The sequence below is a fragment of the Thermobia domestica genome, chromosome 8 (genome assembly GCF_964235325.1).
Source record: "Thermobia domestica chromosome 8, izTheDome1.hap1.1, whole genome shotgun sequence".
In the NCBI taxonomy this organism is placed as follows: domain Eukaryota; kingdom Metazoa; phylum Arthropoda; class Insecta; order Zygentoma; family Lepismatidae; genus Thermobia; species Thermobia domestica.
In genome coordinates, this window is record NC_137461.1 from 152,885,573 (window position 1) to 152,907,892 (window position 22,320).

Here is a 22,320-nt window from a genome sequence, read left to right on the forward strand (position 1 = left end):
GAAGTTAGTGCGGGATGAGAATGGCGAGTAAACAGAACCCAAAGAAAAATCCCGGACACAATGTTGTCCATCGCAAACTCACATGGGCAGAGATCAATCCAGGACCCCTCGCACCAGTGGTAAGTAGTATATCACTATCACAAAGACATCGTGCCCCCAGGTAATTAATTAGTTTTCTATACTTTTTTCGAAACACATGCTGGAGCAGTAATAAACGTTCTTTGCTTTTTGTTTTATACAAACTACCGACGTAAATACTGCGCAATGAATTAAATACGGCAGATAATAAAGTGTTGTACAAGCGTATGAAATACAATAGCTACTATAAAATAATAATAATAATAATAATAATAATAATAATAATAATAATAATAATAATAATAATAATAATAATAATAATAATAATAATAATAATAATAATAAGAAGAAGAAGGCAATTAATCAAATGTCACTAAATACTTTGGTGAATAGAAAATATACAATTTAAATTCTTAAAGGTGCTTGCATACAAGAAAACCGGTTTCTACACAAAGTATATTCCCTATGAAAACAGTAACGAATTTTAGTTTTCAAACATTAGAAGAAAAGAGATGGGTTTGTGTTTTGTTGTTCTTACATAAATTAATAAACGCTGAAATTGATTGTCACGAATTAGTTTCAGAAGTATTATTACGTGTCCCAACGGGTGACTTAAACAGCAAATACTGGGACATTCTATTGTAGAAAAGCAAGAACTAACATATTGTATAAGTCTCCTCTGAGGAGAATGTGTGCTTCATATAATGAAATGATTAGATTTCATGTAGTAGATGTATTTAGTATGTCCGAAAACCACTTCAAAATAATTGTCAGGCAATAATTCTGCGTATATTTGTGTATGTATAATAATGGGTGTATAATAATGTATTTAAATAATTATGTACACGACATGAGTATTTAAGGCTGTTGTGTTGTCCTTATGAAATAAATATTTTTTAAATGATAGATGAAAGTTTGTGCACACCTTTTGCCTTGCCGGGAGATACAGCAATGTATGGCAGCACATGTTTGCAGAACACTGGTCTAAGATGTAAGATTAAATTTTACATAAAATTGTATATAAAATTTAATATAACATTCATATTATATTTATTTTTATAATATTAAATTTCATATCAATCCCTGTTTATTTCATTTAATAATAATAGAACAATAACACTATACCTTGAACTTTCTCTCTGAACGATTGAATCTCCTGGAGAACAGTATGAGGATTTTCGCCAAGCTCTTCTTGAGCTTTCTTGATATAATCTGCTGGAAGGTAATAATCGTATTCTTTTTGCGAGAAAATTGCTTCACCGTCTGGGTCTTCAATATGTGTCATTTCCCTACTTTCTGGCATCTTGGATTATGTCTGAAATTAACAGGAACATTTAAGACAACCTTCAATCTAAATATCAATTGGAAACACATTAAGAAATACTTAGCTTGTTATTAAAAAATCAGAATGCCTTTTACTAGATCTGCCCCCCAAAAATAAGGTTTGATAGTACTGTAATATTACACTATACGTAAAACTAGTCACATATGCTATGATTTTACTTCTGCATCTTTCTTCTCTACAGCTTATACGTATGAAACACTTTGAAAAACAAATAAATTTATTTTCATTCCTAACATTTTGTTAATCTTTGTTTCAGATTAGGTTGTAAAAGCTATATCATTTCCGAAACAAATATAGTTAATCTCGTTGTAAAACATAACATTCCTGTCGATCTTCTTGACAAATTGTAGTTCTTTTGCCATTTGTTCTCTGAGCTCTTACGCATTTTTTTTTTTTTTTTTAAATACGTGTCTTATGAGCTTTAGTCCTTCCACTATAGCCCAACCTTCTTTCGCACTCCAACCGAGATATACTAGTTCACGTCATTAAAAGGATTTCTTAAATCAACGAACACTATAATAAAAACATTTTTTATAAGCTTTCATTCATTTCACTAAGTAAACCATAGTGTCTCACTTGTCCTTTTGTCACTGAAACTAGAACTATTCCTTCTCAATTTATCCATTTCTTCCAGTATATAATCTACCATCCAATAGTCGTTGTACTTTTGTTTGCATGTGGTTAATTGAATTATTATGTCCAACATACACTTTACAAGTATATTTTATTTTCCAGCGGAAACACTACGGTCTGTAAAAGGTCCTTGTGGTAATTTTTTCTTTCATACATTTCACAGCAAAAAAGAAGTTCCTTCTTTCAAACCAAATTCTTAATAAAATCCAATGTGTATATTTTCTATCTCAGTTGCCTTCTAATTTCTCTTATTTGGAAGTGCTTCTTTCCAATTTCTCATTTCCTATCGTAAACCTTTTTCAACTTCACTTACTTTCCTTTCATCCTCAATACCAAAGTCATGAAGTATTTTCCTACTGTTAAATAATTCATTAATATTTTATTTTGTCTACCTAACAATATTTTTCCTCATTACAATCCTCTCATTCTAATTATCTATTTTATTATTTATCTTTTGTTTTTCTTGAAACATTTTGGAATTGGTTCAATTTTTCGATATGTTGCTTTTACTCTTTGTATTTCTCTGTGTCTTCATATCTACTTCTATAATATGCTGTCTACTCTGTCGGTTTCCTTATGTAATTCATTTCTGGAAGTCACCATTTTTTTAACATTGCACCAGTAATTCATTTATTATTGGTTATGCTCTGTTGTCGATACTAGATGATTTCTTCTGTACCTTGTTAGAGAGAAAGTTTGAATTGCTTTCACGTCTACTGATTTCTGTATCTTTGTCTTTTGCATTCGCATAATTATCTTCCATATTCTGAATGTATTTTTATGTGTTACCTTTTCTTTTCTTAAATTTTAAATCTTAAATTTTATTTTCTGCTTTACATTTTTTCAGCTGAATATACAATTTGGCTATCACAAAATTATGAGCTGAAAATATGTATGGCCCAGAGATAATCTTTATGTGCTTTAAACTATTTTGAAGCCATTTCCACATTACGACAAAATTTATTTGATGATTCTGCCCGTATTTTGGAAATACTCATATATATATTTTTATTGTAATTGAATAAAGCATTAACTATTAATAGCGATTTTGTGAGAAAAAAGAAAGGAACTTATCGATCATTCTCCTAATTCATTCTTCTTTCTAAATTCATTTCTAATTAATGCTATACTTTCATATTCCAACTCCAACAACAATATTTAAATTATCCTAAAAGCAATAAACTGACAATTTAGTTACAAGGTAGTGTTGTAAACAGTTGTTTCTGATATTTAATAGAAATCAAATGAAAAATGAAATCTTTAAGTTTTACCCACGGTTATGCCGGCTAGGCTACAGTAGACAGTGATAAAGAGATATAAATGAAATAGTGGAATGAAGAAAGTGGGAGGAAACGGGAGAACCCTGAGGAAACCCAAGCACACGGTATTTATACACCATAAAATTCACTTAGCGAGAGCTGGGATTAAACCAAGGACCCCAAGCACCAGAGGTGAACGCTCTACTACTGAGCCACCGCGGCCCCCCATATTTAATGTAATTAATACTAATACCATATTTTTTAAAAAATATAGTGTATTGCTATTAGAATCGTGTTATATTTAAGTTAAACGTAGTTATAATGCATATTCTTAGATATTTGAATAAAACTTTATCAAAGTTGATATGGATGAAAAGTTTAAATGTGACATAGATATTCTTAAGGACAAATTTTAATGAGAATGTATTATAATAAAAGATATGTGGGGAAACATTCTTACTAGGAATGTACTTGAACCTGAACCCACAAAGTGTGGGTGATGTATATATTTCCTGAAAGCTTGGGTCAAAGTAAGATCAAAACCGGTTACCAAAATTGGGGAGGTCTCATGCATTCCGCTTCGGGGTAGCACTTTACTCATTGTTATTAAAATCTTTAAGCGTGTCCATAAAGTCTGTTGCAATCCCGAAAAATCTGAAACGGTGAGACAGATATGAAAACAGAAAAACATGTCTTTCATCATTTCAAAAGTACAAAGTATCAAAGTAAAATAAAATGTCCCAGGGTCCCAAACGGGGTCCAACTCAAAATTTGTAAATGGAAAGTGGGGTCTACTTGCATATAGTATGAAAGTTGGTTAAATGAAAGAAGATAAATCAAGTCTCGACTCTCTACGAAAAGCCTACGCAAAATAGTGGTGGGTCAAAATATCAACACAATTTTCATTGCAAAGTCTATGTCCACTCGTATGAATCTGAAACGGTAGGATAGGTGTAGAAACAAAACGAAAAAACTAGAACGTATGAAAGTAAAAAAGAAATGTCCAAGGGTCAACCGCAGGACCCAAGACGGGGTCCAACTCGAAAGTTTCAAATGCCAAGGGGGCAAATAAGCACATCATGTGAATGCTCAATTTGAACCCCTTTCCCATTTCAACATTTTGAGTTGGACCCCGTCTCGGACCCTACGAGCAACCCTGGAACATTTTTGTAATATTTTGAATCTTTATACTATTGAAATAATAACATATCTGTCTTTTTGTTTCTAAACCTATCCCACCGTTTCAGATTCATTCGAGTGGCCATAGACTTTGCAATGAAGATTGTGTTGATATTTTGACCCACCACTATTTTGCACAGGCTTATCGTAGAGAGTCGAAACTTGATTTATATATATATATATATATATATATATATATATATATATATATATATATATATATATTTCATTTTACACCAACTTTCATACGATATATAAGTTGACCCCCCTTTCCATTTAAAAGTTTTGAGTTGGACCCCGTATGGGGTCCTGCAGGGACCCTGGATCAATTTTGTTTTACTTTGATACGTTATACTTTTGAAATGATGAAAGATATGTTTTTCTGTTTTCATATCTGTCTCACCGTTTTAGATTTTTAGGGATTGCAACGAACTTTATGGACACGCTTCAAGATTTTAAGAGTAATGAATAAAGTGCTGCCCCCAAGTGGAATGCATGAGGCATCCCCAATTTTGGTAACCGGTTTTGATCTTACTTTGAACTAAGCTTTCAGGAAATATATACATCACTCTCACTTTGTGGGTTCAGGTTCAAGTACATCCCGGGTTAGTTTATCTGAATAGAAAACAAAAGAGAAAGGTTAAATAATCCTTCAAAACTGGTAATTTTAAGATTGAGATGCGTCTTCGTTAATTTATCTTAATTCGTGTTTTTAAGTACAAATATTTGAGTTTCTGTTTCGATTTTTAAATACGTGTTTATTATTGATAATAAACTTTGAACTGGCCTTTGATTCATTTTAATGAGATTTTGGCGTTGTTAGCATGTAGCAGAGATATTGTTCGGTAAAGAGCAGAAGAAATCATTCTGATTTTGTGTGATATTAAATTTAATTTTAGGGTCACAATATTTGTTTTTTCTTTCTGTAGTCGTTTTATTTACTTTGCTCCCTATGATAACCTTGGAAGAATGCATTCCTGTTTAAATATGTTTTATTTCTTTAACATTGAAAATATCCTTGACCGTATTATTATTATCGCCTGGAATATAAGATTTGAAAATTCTTACTTGCGAAAATTATTTCTGACAAATTAAAGAAAAGAAATGCAAGAAAAAATTAAATGAAATCTTTGAGTTTTACGTCCCACGGTTATGCCGGTTAGGCTAAATGAGACGTTGAATACGAGAAATGAATGAAATAGTGGAATAAAGAAAGTGGGAGGAAACGGGAGAATCCCGAGAAAACCCACGAGCACGGTGTTTGTCCACCACAAAGTCCACACGACGCGAGCTGGAATCGAACCAGGGACCCCAAGCACCGGAGGTGAACGCTCTACTACGCCCCCACGCCCCCAAAATGCAAGAAGGTAAGTAAGGGAGGAGGAGAAGAGAGAAACAAGCTTGTAATGAGTAAGGTTAATAGATGAACAACTGAAAAGTCTAACAAATACATTCGCGAAGTGTCCCCTTGGTATTCGTGTAAAATTGATTCAAATATAAGCTCTCCATAGCCCAAGTGTATTGTACTAACTAGCGACTCATACCGGTAATTTGAATATTTATGGGCCTTCATACCCTACACTACTATAAGGTTCGTATACAAAATTGCTTTTAGTTTCTTTAGGTGTAACTGGATATGAATGTGGGCATATGCAAAACAGTTGGATTAAGTACTGCTTCTCTGACACACGTTAAACAGTCCGGTCGCCATCTTGGATTCAACTTTCGTTTTTTTTTTTTTTTTTTTTTTCAAATGTGAATAGGTGAAAGTGATGCATGAAATTCATGTACGATTTTCTCGGAAATTCATTGGTGTATTCAACGGTACAAGCTATGGTAAAACTCATTACACCAATTATTTTTGTTAAACGAGATGTTACACGTTAGAAAATTGTATCGTTATTTTTGTTTTCAGAATTGGGGTGAGTTAAATTTAATTACTTTCGTCCATGTGGCAGATAAATATTATAACTGTTGGCTAGTGTAATTTATACTCTTCTTTGTTTTGAAATGTTTCCAGTCTAGTATATATATAAAATTAAGGTTGAATAAAATACGGGAGATAATTATAGCTTAGGTTTAATCACTATAATCTGTGAGTTTAGATCTTCGTTAGTGTAAACGGTATGGTATTTATTTACCAACTAAGCTGAGTTTGATCCCCGGTGGAAGTAAGAATTATTTTCCCTTTCCAGTGTGACAAATTTTACTTCACTCAGCCTTCATAAAATAGAACCTGGAGAAAAAGCATGATGCTGCCTTCATCTCCTTTTGTAGCCCTATGGGACCAAGTTTACTAGCTCTGTAGCTTTACTTCTACCCATCCCTTGTGCCGAAACTCCTTAAAAACATCTGAAAGTTTGAGCTCTTCATAGAATAATCTTATTGGCTAGTCACTTCTTTTATTAGAGGAAGCATGTATATATTTATATGAAAAATTTGAGTGGTTCTCATATTTAAGACTACACGGTTTTATTGCTTATTAATGAATATATATTGAATTTGAATATTTTGGTTCAGGATAAAGATAAAGTCATAATTTCAGGTTTACTACCATTCCCAGCTATCTACCTGATAGTGTTTATACCTAAGGGCTAAACGGTGGCTAAACGGCTAAAGGTTAGCGTACACACGTTTGACGTGGGAGACTATAATTTGATTCCTGGCAGGAACTCACTTTGTTCGGATCTCACGCTATGCTGTAGGTTCAAGTCTCACGTAGCCTTTCTGCTGAAAGGGACGCTAAACTGAACATTACACCAAATGAAATCTAAGAGAAAAAAATCAAACACGTCAGCATAGAAAAAAGCATCAAAAATTGGTAATTTTATAAAAGTTTTGTCTCTTATACAATGACAAACTTGATTATACCGGGTGTTCAGAAAGTAACTATGCAGTGCCATGTTGTGGTGTACTAAGTGATGACTGATATAAAGTGATCACTAAAGTATTCAAGAACATGCAGAAACGTGTGCAACTGTGTCTTCAAGTGCAAGGGGATCACTCCCAGCATCTCTTATAACTTCCATAACATTAAAGTTAGCTTCGAGTTAATTTCAGTTGTTTAAAGTGGTTTATGGAAAATAAAATACGGCAAGTTATGAACTGCATAGTTACTTTCTGAACACTTTGTACTAATGCTAACATTTAACTTTTTGAAATATTTAGTTTTACTACACTTGAATCCTATCGTAATGAATATACGTTACAGGTTATGCGAATTATTTTATGCACATGACTTTAAACCAGACATTTAATTTTATTTCATGTTTCTTTGACTCATAAACAGTTTAATATGCTAAAAAGTAAAACATGCTTTAACTACTTTTTCAAGTTTTAACGTTCCACGGTCATGCACCAAGGCTAACAGATACGGTGAAAGTGATAATAAAAGAAATGGTGGAATGAAGAAAGGTTTAAAAACAGAAATTGATTCCTAGTTCTTATTTCTAAAGTTCTGAAACGCGTAATGCGTAATGATCTTCTCAGGTAAGATTTCACAATTGTGAAAAGTAAGAAAAGAAAAGAAAAGAATTATTTGGTAATATGGCATATACCTAGGTACTATAACAGTAGTTTTCTGATAAAAAGTTGTAGGCTTGTGATGCATTTATTTCATTGTCTTCAATTATTATGAATGTGTAATGTTATATTGAAACTAATACCTCTATCATTTTTAGGTCTCTCGTTCGTGATACTCAATTTATGTTTATAGAAGGATTGCTTTAATTTCATTCGATATCTAGAATTGATGGCATTTTGAAGACTATTTTAGTAATAACGATAGAGAAAATTCAAGTAGACACATTTATATTTAGAACTTCCTCGTAGTTATATCGTTAGCATACGCTCCTTAGACAAAATATCTGACTTTGGTTTCCGATTGAAGCTGAAGCTGTGGGTCGAATATCACATTTAGCTGTAGTTCCATATTTTATACAGCCTCGGTGTTGAGCAGAGCGCTAAACTTCAAGTCAAGCAACCAATTTGTTTTTAGTGTCGGTACACTTCGGATTACATCTTCATTTTTAGAACACCACGCACGCCTAAAATAGTAGTTTAAAACTAATGGTTTCTCAAGGAATAATATCTTTATTTTAAAATTAATAATAGTAATAACTTTAACAAATTTATCTGGCTTTTAGTTAAACTTACGTATTGAACATTTTAATTACATTTTTGCCAATCATATAACTCAGCAATTTTTAACTCATTTACTTTGAAAAGTTCCTCGACAAACGCGAAAGGGAGCAATCATCTTTCTTGTTTACGGTAGACTTTATATAATTACTCAACGTCTTTACGTATGTTATACTGCAAAAATCGTCTGTAATATACTATATACGTCCCTTCACAATAGGTAACGTATAAATATAGGATAAAGGTCACCTGATCCCAGTAAAAGGCATTAGAGCATTGTGTTCTAGTGTCAATTCGAAATATTATAAAGTATATTAATTAACATTTATCTACGAAATGCAATATATTTTTTAAAATAATTATCTTTAAATATTATATTATTAACCGAACCTAAACATTCTCTGTGTTTCGTCGCGTCTATTTTAGCATTGGAAACTGAAAGTGACAAAAAAAAAAAAGTCCTTCACTTCGTTACTCGCATTAACGTCAATTGCGTATCATAAGAGATGCTGAATGACGTTTGTACAACTGTCTCATTCTTGATAAGAAATAGAAAGAAAAAAAAAAAAAACGTGGAGACTATAACGTAAGGAAAGGGGTCATTATCCGAATGGATCATTGTCACTGATGACGTAGTTATTATATACATTATAACAAAGAAATATGTCTGTCTTTATTTTTTAAAAAATCGCTAGCATCGTGAAAGCTTACCACATATCCGACGTTAATTCAAAAATAAATTAAATTAAATGTTGACTATAAAGTTTTCAAATCTAGTGCTAGTTTTCAGGTACTTCCGATTAACTGTGTAATTTAAAGACGGTGCTGTTACGGTTGTCTTCTCTACGAAGAACATATGAATTTGATCATATATATTTTCAAGGGACAAAACTCCAGTAAATTTGTTACACAACAGAACAATAATTTATACAAAACTTAATACATGTCTTACATGGCGACAAAGTACCTAGGTATAAATTTGTGTGAATCCATTTAATTTCAAATTATTATTTATAAGTTTTGAGGATATATTTATTAACACTGAAAATTTTATGTTGTTTTATATTAAAATTCAATAATGCAGATACTTCCTACTTTTAATTACTTTACTAGACACAGAGACCAGGAACAATATTAAGTATACTGACATGAGATGAAGTTTGGACAAATCATTACATTTTGGAATTGAACAGTACAAGGGTGATCTAAAACATTGTTCCTCTCCGGTTCGCAACAAGTTCAAAAAGTCCGTCGAATCATAGCAATACTTAAGGTGATTACTACTACTATTCTCTGAGACATGAATGAAGTACTGATTGTTGAACTTTTATACCTTACAATACTGTCAAAATACACTTCGAAACCTTAACCAAATTACATCCTGTTCTCTGAGGCAAACGGCCTGATTAAGACCAAAATTACTCCAGATTTTACTAAGTATCAACGATAGACCACACGCTCTTGTAATTGTTGTTGATAGAAGGGAAATATTTGAGTAGAACGTGATAGAACAATCAGAATACAAACCACATCTAACTTACAGAAATTTTACGTTCTCGTTTTCATATGTGATTTATACTTTATCGGTACGTATACTGTTATATATACATACAACAATTACACTTAATGCATGTTTATTTGTTTCTCATGTAGCAGTGTTGGTTGCGCACGTACGTTAGATATTTTCAGGTATTTTTCTTCAAAACCGGAATTTACAGTAATTTTTATTTATTTATTTATTTATTACATCGGAGACCATTGCCACGCATAACACATTTGCAAGATTCCAATCCTTCTATTCGATTTCTACGCAAAATGTATTAACACAACAAAAATAAAACTGAAAACAATTTAGTTTTAACTTATTTGAATTTTTACGATTGAATCTCTGTAAATTTATAACAATGTTTTGAGATTTACAAGTTTTTCAGATAGTTGTCTCTACATCAGCAAGTTTAGTGTGTAAATCAGCAATTTGGTTTCATTATTACATGTTATTTGTTAAAAGTATGACAGGTTTTCCTGCTAAGTATTTCAATAATCAGTAAAATTTCAAGAAAAGTAAACAGGCACTGCTGAATAAATAAAATATATTCAAAGGAAACACACATTGAAGTTTGATGTTATAATATTAAAATTTAATTTTATATTTACGAACTTGGGAAATTTAAATCCACGATAATGTTCATAGAGACTTTTTGAATACTTTGTACGGTCTGTTTCTTAACATTATATTCCAAGCAAGTTCCTTGGTTTCATTAACCTAAATCTAACTAATTGACATTAAAAGCAATATAAACGATAACAAAGATTGGCTTTGGAGTTTAACATACTATTTCAGCACCGAGACAATATGAGATGTGGACCTACAACTTAATGCGGAATTCGAATCACTTGCGCTTTTATTCGGAATCGAACCTGGGTCTCCCACCCGAAATGCATACACTAACTATATTGTCTCGAAGGATGCATGACCATCAATTTGATTCCTGGTAGAGGTACATGTAGTTAATACCTTACGTTAAATCACTAATCGACCACTGAAAATTAATCGATAATATAGTGGATGGGATAATTAAGTTTAAAATGTATTAACATACGTTCACAGCTAGTCTAAAGCATAACAAAATGTCTCACCTTTTTAATGAGGAAGTTTTAATATTATAATTTTTCTGAATAGGTGCACTGTCCCTCCCGGTATAAAGTTGAAATCTTGACACCACAAAGGATTTAGCACAAACTGAATGTGTGACCTTCTCGCAGCTAGAGTTGTAGAAAGATAATGTCGCTAACATGCTTTTGCAACACTTATAAAGAGTTGTAATCGCGTAACAGTGTTAAGTGATGTGGTCTATCTGGAAACAGCAGAAAAAGCTGAACAAGGATCATGACCTTTGGTCATCTAATAATTTTCCTTTCGGGATAAACATCATACTGTGCACAATATCAAAAGTATAGATATAGAATACAAAGAAAAAGAAATATTGTCTACTTAAAAATCATATTTATTTCCGTAACTACATTTGATTAACCCTCAACAGCAAGAGTTTCATTTACGTAAAAGTTGATGTCACAGAGTGTTCCTCAATGTCTGTAAAAAGTACCAAATAATAGAACAGATATGTTTATTTGATTCAAAGATTATAGTTTAGCATTCCGTTCAGCGGCGAGGTTTTATGAGATGGGAACCTACAACTTAACGTGGGATCTGAAGCACACAAGCTTCTACTGGGAATCGAACTATAATCTCCATCACCGAAAATAATTGTTTCGGATAATAAGTTAACTACTTCCCACTACAATCATTGTCACAAAGAACTATAGAACCATATCGCTATCGCGCAATATAGCCTACAGAGTGTTTCAAAACAAGACCGACAATGTTTGAGAGGTGATTCCTGACACCAAAATAAAAGTATAGACCAACCTGGGTGCACAAATACTTCCTTTAGGAATTATAGGCTACCGAAAGCATGAAAAAAATCAACTTTAAAGGTCCATAGCTCCAAAACTAGGGACCTACCGTAGTCAGGTCAAGATTTCACTTAGGAACTAATATGTGCACTGTCCAAAAATACATGTTTCAGAATCCTAAAGTACTCACGCAACAATTTTTATAGAGGAAGTTTGGCTACGGGCATATAATTTGAAGTACTGTATAAAAATTGTTGCGGAATTACAACAGGATTCTGAAATATGGATATTTGGATAGGGCATACTAGTTCCTCAGTGAAGTCTTGACCCGACTACGGTAGGTCCCGTAGTATTGGAGCTATGAACCTTTAAAATGCATTTTTTTATGTTTTCGGCAGCTTATAACTCCGAAAGGAAAAATTCGTGCACCCAGATTGGTCTACATTTTTTGTCTTAGGTTTGTGTCAGGAATCCCCTTCCAAACGTTGTCGTTGTTGTTTTGAAACACCTTGTATATATGAAAATTACTTTTGGATGGACTACATTTTTATTGTTCTTGCTATATTTAGAGAATTATTTCCAATAAACAATTTACATTACACATTTAGTTACACATTACACATTACAATTTGTATGTAGCCTTATAATACTAATTATGTATTACTAACATTACATTCACTAGCCAACAGTGAAAATGTAACTGGAATAAAATAGATCTTTGTTTACTATATCGACCACGCTGATAACGAAAGCGACAATGAAAAACTGGAATTAGCTCTCGTTTCCAAGTTAAAGGGGGGTGCATTTAATTATATTTATTATATTTTATTAGCACTCATTGCCAATCCCTTCCCATATAGGCTTCAAATCCCGCTGATTGTAGACAAAGTTACAGATCTCTCTCAGGTCGATAGCACCATCGACCTTATCAGCTGTGACGTACCATACGTCAGTACGGCTGTTTTTTGCGATCCTTTCCTCTTCCCGGCTGAAGGAGCTAATAGCTTATGTGTTTGTTCTGGCAGACTGATCTAGCCAATACCAGAGTAAACTGACGCATACTTAAAGCGACTTCAAGCCTACCCGAGAACCTATCCGAACGGGGTTCTCTGTACCTACATATTACCTCACTTGATTCACTGTGTGCAGATACATCAGGCCGGGGTGCCTGCATTTACATCATGGCGTCTCAACCTTTGGCTGGTCGTCATTCTAATCTACCACCTGTTCTCCTTGCCCCCTCTACCATGTCTGGGAAACCAGGGTTACGGAGGGAGAAAAATATAGATGGTCGTTCTCGTTCAAGCTCACCTACTATAGCTTCAAATACTACTTCACAACCACCAGCCAAGAGACCACATAAACTTGAAGACGAAATTCCAGCAGCTACTTCATCCATGTCTGTTGACATGACAGATTCAAACCAGTTTCCAACTCTGCAAGAGACACTCGAACCTCCAATCTATTCATTTCTCTTAGAACACTTTGACCTTAAGTATGAAGACCTCAAACGTTTGTTTCTCCAAATCACTAAATACATGCCTCGTTCGCACTCGAAACGGCATTTATTATTAAAAGTACTGACTTAGAGTTTTCTCGCAAACTCCTGAATTCCTACAGTTACGAGATCTTCGGCACAAAGGCATCTCTCAAGACTCTCTCTACTTCCCGTCTAAAGCAACCACCCTCATCTCGTAGATCACCTACTCTCTTTGTGGTCATTCACGGAGTAGATCCTACGTTTACTGACACAGAGGTTCAGGAGGAGCTCACTCAAGAAGGCCATAATATTCTTAAATGCCTTAGAATTTGTAATAACCAAGACCCCACATATATGGTGCGTGTACTCACCAATTCCCAGCAGACCATCAATGATCTTCTTGATTTAGGCGCCTATATTTATAAGAAACGACACCGAGTAGAGCCATCTCACACTTCTAAATCGTCACCTATTAGATGTGAGCGTTGTCATATCTATGGCCAACACCCTACCAGTCAGTGTCATAATCAACCTAAGTGCGGCTATTGTGCAGGTCCACATCTAACTCGTACGTGCTCCAACATGCAGCAACTACCTCAGTGCTCTGTATGCCAGAAGCAACCTTTTGTTATAAATGCCCATCTAAACCTTCTCCAGATCAGACCAAACCAGAGAATGTCGTTCCCTTACGTCTCCCGGAACAAGCACAACCGGCGCCACCCCCTTCATTGAACGAACCTGTCATCATTTCACAATTTCTTTCTTTCCTTACCTTATCACTACAGAACAAACATCCGTTCTTGCGAGCCCATGTCCTACATCACATTCAATTAGCCGCCAAATATATTTTTCATGCAAATCTCCATGCCACATACTCTAGACCGTATGTCTACTTTCATTCCAGTGCCCAAGAAACAGCGGTTTAATTCCTTCTCCATCATCCACTACACGTTCTTCTCATTATGGGGCTTACATTTTTATTTCTTAATATTCGTTCCTTGCAACAACATAAACTACTATTTCAAGCATTACTCCAAGAAGAACGTGTTGATACATTCATTCTGAATGAAACCTGTCTTACTTCAAAACTCCATTGTCGTCTTCCTGGGTACCAGCTTATACGCCACGATAATCCACATATCTTGCGCCGTGTCAGTGGTGATGTTGCTATTGGTCTTTTGCCTGTCATTCCATATCGTCAACATTTTTCTCCTGTCGTCAACCTTTCTGAACATCTTCTTACAACAGTCTACTATAAGAACTTCTACATAACCTTAGCTACAATATATGTGTGGCCTGGCCATATCATTCCTTTACCATTCTTTCAATATATTGCTACCACATTTCGTACCTATTATAATGACAGATATTAATTTACATAGCCGTTCTGACGCACAGCGGGACCACTTTCATAATTTTATCACCAGTCACACAACCGGCATAATACTTCCTCTATCGAAACCTACTCGCCCCGACAGTCAAACTACCCCAGACATTGTCATACTCTCCTCTAATCTCGCATCTCAAGTTTACTGTCGATGTTTTAGATCTCATAGGCAGTGACCACGCTCCCATCAAGCTACAACTTCATCCCAGACCAGCTACCATCGATCATTCAACCACCTCTATCCGTACTACGCTTTGTTTTGATCGAGCAGATTGCGCAAAATACAGACTCTGTATAGAATAAACTGTCAATACTGTCTCGCCGCCTGCTTCCGAGGCCGAACTATATTCTTGTGTGGATACTATCACAAATGCTATCATCTCCGACACAACTCAATATATCCCTACGTCTCAATGTTCTTTCTCTCGCCCTCCCCTTCCTCCACATTACCTTCCTCTCATCAAGCGCTCCCGTCAGCTATACAGAGATTATTTACATACTGGCAATGTTGAGTCCCTGCAACATCATCGTCAACTTCTTCGCACAGTCCGAAATTACCTTAAGGCATACAAACTACGCTCTTGGATCAAAACTTGTAACCAACTAGGCACTACCGCACACCCCAGTCAGAACTAGAAGCGCTTCAAGACCCTTACTGGGCAGAACACTCGTACCACCTATCCTCTCATAGACCAAAATCAACCTCTCCATACTGACCTCGAAAAAGCCAACGTCTTTGTTCATCATCTACAGGGTATCTTCACTCCACTTCCGCCTGTAAATCCACACCACCCACATCCAGTTGATCGTCTTAATCTAAACACTCCTCAGCTTCAACCACATGTCGACCATACTTTTCCTGACACTCCCTTAACATCACCCATAACAGTACCGGACATCACTTCCTTTCTTGTTAATAAACGCAATACTGCTCCTGGGCCGGATAATATTACATATCGCCAGATCAAAGAGAGTCCGTTCTTCCTTCTATACCTTCTATCGCTCATCTATACTTTCATCCTCCGTACTGGTTACTTTCCCGCTCAATGGAAAACCTCGAAGACGCTTATGATTTTGAAACCACAGAAACCTCCCGCCGACCCCACGTCATACCGCCCTATACAACTCACATCCACTTTTAGTTTAAATACTCGAATGCATTCTAGTTAAACGCTTACATATTTTTCTGTCGACTAGAAACCTATTCCCCTTTCAACAAGCTGGCTTCCGTCCTTCTTATAGCATCAACGATCAACTTCTCAGGCTCAGTAATTACATTACCACTCACTACAATACTTCACGCCCTTCCTGTTTAATTCTTTTTGATCTCGAAAAGGCATTCGATAAGGTGTGGCATCCTACGTTGATCTAAAAACTCAAAAAGTTTAAACTACCCATATCTTACATCCGATTCATCTTCAACTTTATCACCTGTCGCCTGACCTACGTTTGCATTAATTCCACCTTGTCTTTTCCGATATTCATCCACTCTGGTGTCCCTCAGGGCTCTGCACTTTCTCCCCTTCTTTGTATTCTGTTTGTCGCTGATCTTCCCCTTTCCAACAAATGTCCATTTATTCCAATACGCCGACGATACTGCCCCACTAGCCACGTATAAAACTGTTCATCAGACCAATGTCTATATGCAACAAGCCATCAATACATTCGTTACATGGTGTCATCACTGGCTCTTGATAATTAATGCATCTAAAATTCAAACAATAGTCTTCCTTCCACCTCACGCTCGCTCCCCTATCCAGCGTAACCCTGCTCTTCTCAATCTTTCAGTTGACAGCACACCCTTAGTACCTGCAAAACAGTCAAATGTCTTGGAATTACATTTGATCATCACCTCACGTGGAAACCTCATTTGAGAGACATTACTCGTAAAGCGTATCTTCGCCTTAACTTACTGAAGCGTCTGACAGGCATTAATTGGGAACTTAACGCCGACACGCTTCTGAAAACGTACAAGGTGTTCCTTCGTCCAATCTTTACACTTGGTTTCACTTCCTGGCTGTCTGCTTCCTCTCAGTATTACGAAAAACTAAAAGTTCTTGAACGCCATGCATCACGAATTGCCTATCGAGTTAAGCTTCCCAGCCCCACCCGAGAACTCTATGAGCGACTCAGTTTTCCTCACATCCTATACCATCTTGAAGATCTTCGCATCAAATACATCTGCCGCCGCCTTGCACTCAATCAACCCCTTCTTCATGATACTTTTGAAGCACATGCTCGCAGTCCCCCTCCATTGCTTACACCGGCTATTCCTACTCCTATCGATTTACTCTTCACGCTTTACTCTTCCTCCAGACCACCCAGATTTCGCTTACTATCAGCCATGTTGCATCGACGAAATTCTACCTTACATTTGGCCATCACATGCACAGTGAAACCTATTGTATCTAACAGGGCTCCCATCGTCTCTCATCAATGGCTAGTGTCGCCTCTAGGCGAGAAGCTAACCTACATCTGTCTATCTAACAATTACCCCTGTGATGTGATGTGAAGCGCACTTCATTCTCATCCCTTAGGTTGTACCTTTCCTCATGATTATGATCAAAAGATCATAATGACCAAAGATGTAATACACTTAATAAAGTCGATAATACCTTCAATTAATGCATAAACCCTACGCTCCCAACCATCATTGTGCACAAACCTTTCTTGTTCAGCTCACAACTCTTCCCCTACAGAGGGCGTAACCCTCTTCGGGTAGTTGCTCACCAACAGGTGAGCCGGTAAAAAAAAGACAAAGTTACAGTATTAAGTTTCCTTCAGGCAACAATAGCTGAGTGTATTTTGTCGCTATTTTTAGCCCGGCTGGTAGCAACAACGGGGAGGGAAAGAAGAAGGGAAGGGAAGTGTGGAGCATGTTTCATTTAAGCCTAGTTCTGTCTGTTACAAGCTGTGTTGTGTTCCTGTGCTGGAAGAACGTGTTATTGAAGTGTAGTTAGTGCGTGCGGTCATTATAATTCCTGTTATTCAATATGCCTCGCAAATGCGTAAACAGTGCTACTATTGCGGACAGGCTACATCGAAATCGCAAAGGAGGCCAATAACGCCACATATTAGGAAGGCGGACAGATTGTACTTTGGCTGTGAAATCGGGATCAGGACAAGCCCTGGGCTCCTCATGTATGTTGTATATCTTGTGTCTCGAGTCTTTATTCGTGGTTAAACCGTAAAAGATCTTCCATGCGCTTTGCTATACCCATGATCTGGCGAGAACCATCAAACCATGTTGATGATAGTTATTTTTGTATGACAACTCCGCTAACACATGGTATTTCCAAGAAGGAAAAGTTTTCCTTGATATACCCTAACATACGGTACGCCATGCGACCAGTGCCTCACGGAAATGGACTGCCTGTTCCTGTTCCACCTGATTGTGATAGTAACGAGGATGGTAGTGAAACTAGTGCTGCACCATCACCTTCAAAACCCAGTTCTTCGAAACATCCTGATTTTGTGTGTAACAATGAGTGTACAGAGAATCACAAAATAACACAGTGTGAACTTAATGACCTAGTGAGAGATCTAAAAATGCCGAAACATAAAGCTGAACTGTTGGCGTCAAGACTACAACAGTGGAATTGTCTTTATAAGACGGTAAATATGATTGCATTCCGTAACCGCCATATGTCTTTCTTTCCATTTCACTTGGTATTTTGTAGTGGTGTAGAGGGACTAATGGCAGCTATGGGCATTAACTATGAAAGTGATGAGTGGAGGTTGTTCATTGACTCCTCCAAAATAAGTATCAAAAGTGTCCTCCTGCATAATGGCAACGTGCTACCATCGATTCCGATTGAGAATGCACCTTCCATGAAAGAAACATATGATAACATCAAACAATTGTTATTGCAATTGAACTATGACAAGTTTAAATGACAGATTTCCGGGGATCTGAAAGTTATAGGCATATTACTTGGTCTACAACAGGGCCAGTGTTTCTTCCAGACATGTTTTTGGGGGGGGCACTGCCCCCCCCCGGAGCACCGAGAGTGCCCCCCCGGAGAGACCAAAGTAATACATCTATAATATAATAAATAGAATAGTACCAGCAGTGGGAAATAAATATTTTCAGAAGACAATAAACAGATAAACAAACGGTTTTAATCTTGCTACTTTACCAAGGTGTTCTAAAGCTCGTGCCGATAGTTGTTTTCTTTTTCATATTTAGCAATTAGGTGGTATCTTGTGTCTGTAACTGCCAACCTTGAACGGAAGAGTAACAATTGAACGTCGTGTTGCACGTATATCTGAAACGAATAACACATGCAAGTTATTCTGTTTAGGTTAATATTGGCGATTATAGTTTTTGCTTTCAATTAGTGTGTCTTGTTTACAGGTGAGTGATTTGTTCAGTATGTCTTCTAACAAGAAAAGGAAAAACGAAAGTCAAACATCTATCTTGAATTTTGTTATAAAGGAAAAAAAGTTGGACATTAAGCTTGAAACATCTGTGGACCCTGGCCCATCGAATTCCTTGTCGACTGACTGTACAAGTCTAAGTGATAATACGCCAGATAAAAGTAAGTGTAAGGGAAATGCAAACGGACTAGAACAAGAGAAGGATGTAAGTATTGATGTTGAGCAGTCGAAATGTATTTCAAAGTGTGCAGATGATAGGGCAAATATAAATGAGCAAAACCTTTGTTCTGTTGAGAAGAAGCGTTTGTATAATAAACAGTGGGAACAACAGTATGAGTGGCTGTACGAGGACAAAGTACGTGGAGGTGCCTTTTGTAAATATTGTGAGCGATATATGAAGAATGATCCTAATGTGCAGCAGAAAACGGGAGGTGTTTTTGTGACTCATCCATTCACAGCATATAAAAATGCATTAGGAAAAGACGGAAAACTGGAAAAGCATAATCATTCAAAAGCGCACATTGCAAGTCTTGAGATGGACAGGCTGCGAATGCAAGTAAAAAATAACCCTGTATACTCTCAAGTTCTTCGTCAAAGTGAAGCCGAAAAAGATCGAAACCGCCAATCGCTGGGAATGCTTGTTCGTGGATTGTACTTCTTGGTTAAAGAAGAAGTGCCACATACAACAAAATATGAGGCACTAGTGAATAATTTGCTTGTACAGTGTAGTCCAGAACTAGAAACGTGGAAAAATGAACAAAGTGAACGCTCTAACTACTGCAGTAAGAACACTGCTTCCGAATTGTTGAGTTGTGTTGGTGAAGTCCTACGTTCTAAAGTGACTCAAAAAATCAGAGATAAAAAGTTTTCGATAATGGCTGATGAAAGTACATCAATAAATAATAAAATGGCCCTTAGCATGTGTTTGCGATATGTAGAGGACAGTGCTCCGGTTGAAACATTTTTGGCGCTGGTGACCATACCTGATTGCAAAGCCGATACCATTGCTAATGCTATAGACACTGAAATGAAAAATCACAATTTGAAATACGAAAATCTCATAGCGTTTAGTTTCGATGGTGCGTCTAACTTTTCTGGCAACAGTTCTGGTGTTCGCAGGATTCTGTCAACAAAAGCTGGCAGAGATATACCATATATTCACTGCAGAGCTCATGTGCTGTCACTTGCTGCTGCTACGTGCAGAAACAAGAATCCCAAAGTTAAAAGATTTTTCCATACATTGAAAGACATATACAATCTATTTAGTAGATCACCTAAGCGGGAAAACATTCTGCATGAAATTCAGGTAATCATAAACGATCCTATATTAAAAGTACCTGAATGCATTGAAGTACGGTGGCTAAGTCACTATAGAATTGTGAATGCAGTGAAAAGGTGCTTCTCGGGAATTTTGTTGGCTCTTGAGCATATTCACAAAGAAGGGGTTGATTTTGCGTCACTTGCGGGAGGAATTTTAAGCGAAATAACCAACAAAAGCTTTGTTATCACACTTTGTGTTATGGATGCATTACTAAGTGCGTTGTCTCACTTGAGTAAGCAGCTTCAAAATGCAATCTTGTCATTTTCATCTCTGATGTCTATGATCGATGCCACTAAAGAACATCTTACGAAGATAGCGGATGAATGTTGTAGCACCAATAGCGAATTGAGGACTATGATTTTGGAGGCCATGCAAAAGCCTGAAGAATTTTCGAAGACTTTTGTGGAAGACGAAGATCCTGAGAAAACGCTTAAGGACCAAAAGAGTTATGTGTTGCAGGTTGTCGAAGAGATATCAAATACATTCAACGACCGCGCCCTTGGCCTAATGGAAAGTGCATCCTACTTCGAAAACATAGGCATGTTTTTAAGTATCAAGTGTGTAGATGATGTAAAGAAACTGTGCAACTATTTCGTCGATGTTGATATGGAACCGTTATGGGCAGATATAAAGTCATTTCAATTTTTCCTTCGGTCACTGATGAAGAGCACTGAAAATGCTTGTTTGGATATAGACCCCGTTCTTCCAAAAGTACTTGAAGTGAAAATTGGTTATGAAAATCTACATAAAATATGTGAATCGGTCATGTGTGTACCTATATCAACAGCCAGTGTTGAAAGGTCTTTCAGCACAATGAACAGGATATTAACAAAATTGCGATCTCGTATGGCAGAAGAAAACTTGAAGCACTGTATGTTGATCAGCATTGAGGGTGAAGAAGTGCCAAATTCGATTTTTATCAATGAGATAATCAATTCATACGCCAAAGCAAAGATGAGAAGAATACGTCTTCTTTAATGATTAAAAACAAACTACGAAGTGAATTTTTGTCATACGGACGAAGTTATAATGTAAAACTTTTATAAATGTCTATTGTATTTAATATTATTAGTACATTTCTATTGTATTTGCCAATTATATTTTTCGAACCGAAAAAAGAAAACTTTTACAGGCCATGAATAAATATTTTAACTTTATGGTGATGATTGGGATCATACACTTCAGTATTTTCGTGGACAAGAAATAACAATATTGACATTTTTACATAACTTTAGAAAAGAAGCTGCTAAGTTATACCGAGACCGCATGAAAATAATATGTGCCCCTCCGTAAACTACGTGTGCCCCCCCGGAACATTTTTTCTGAAAGAAACACTGAACAGGGCTACACCAAATACTGTTCTTCCTAGGCCTCAGGGATAGCCGCACCAAAGCACTTCATTATAAAAAGAAAGATTGGCCTAAGCGTCAATCATTTGAGCAGGACCTTAGAATGTTATGCACGAAGCACTTACCGAATCCAAGAACATAATTCTCCCTGCTCTTCATGTAAAACTGGGCCTAATGAAAAACTTTGTTAAGGCCATGGACAAAATTGGGGAAGCATTTCTCTATTTGCGCGAAAAATTTCCAATTCTTAGTGAGGAGAAAATTAAAGAGGGAATTTTTGTGGGTCTCCAAATATGTAAACTCTACAAAGATCAGCGTTTCAACACCATCTTGCTCACCCTTTGTTCAAGTATCA

The 22,320-nt window shown here is 36.1% G+C and overlaps 2 protein-coding genes across 3 annotated transcripts in view; one reads left to right on the plus strand and one right to left on the minus strand.

Annotated features, from left to right (window-relative positions):
- LOC145693297 (alpha-tocopherol transfer protein-like) overlaps positions 1–11,428 on the minus strand; it is a 40,986-nt gene extending 29,558 nt beyond the window's left edge. Inside the window, exons 1-2 of one of the 2 annotated variants that reach the window (XM_081769155.1) lie at positions 11,272–11,428; positions 1,204–1,393 (exon numbers count right to left, since the gene is read on the minus strand). In XM_081769155.1, the coding sequence (XP_081625281.1) occupies positions 1,204–1,381 (178 nt within the window). In that variant the 5' untranslated portion in view covers positions 1,382–1,393; positions 11,272–11,428. Of the gene's footprint in view, positions 1–1,203; positions 1,394–7,065; positions 7,211–11,271 lie in introns of those variants that run through there. The other variant, XM_081769156.1, reaches the window with a different exon arrangement.
- Positions 11,429–19,290: 7,862 nt separating this feature from the next.
- Positions 19,291–21,594, plus strand: LOC145692349 (zinc finger MYM-type protein 1-like). Its single transcript, XM_081767647.1, has one exon. It carries the CDS (start codon positions 19,291–19,293, stop codon positions 21,592–21,594), a length of 2,304 nt encoding a protein of 767 aa, XP_081623773.1.
- The last annotated feature ends 726 nt before the right edge of the window (positions 21,595–22,320 follow it).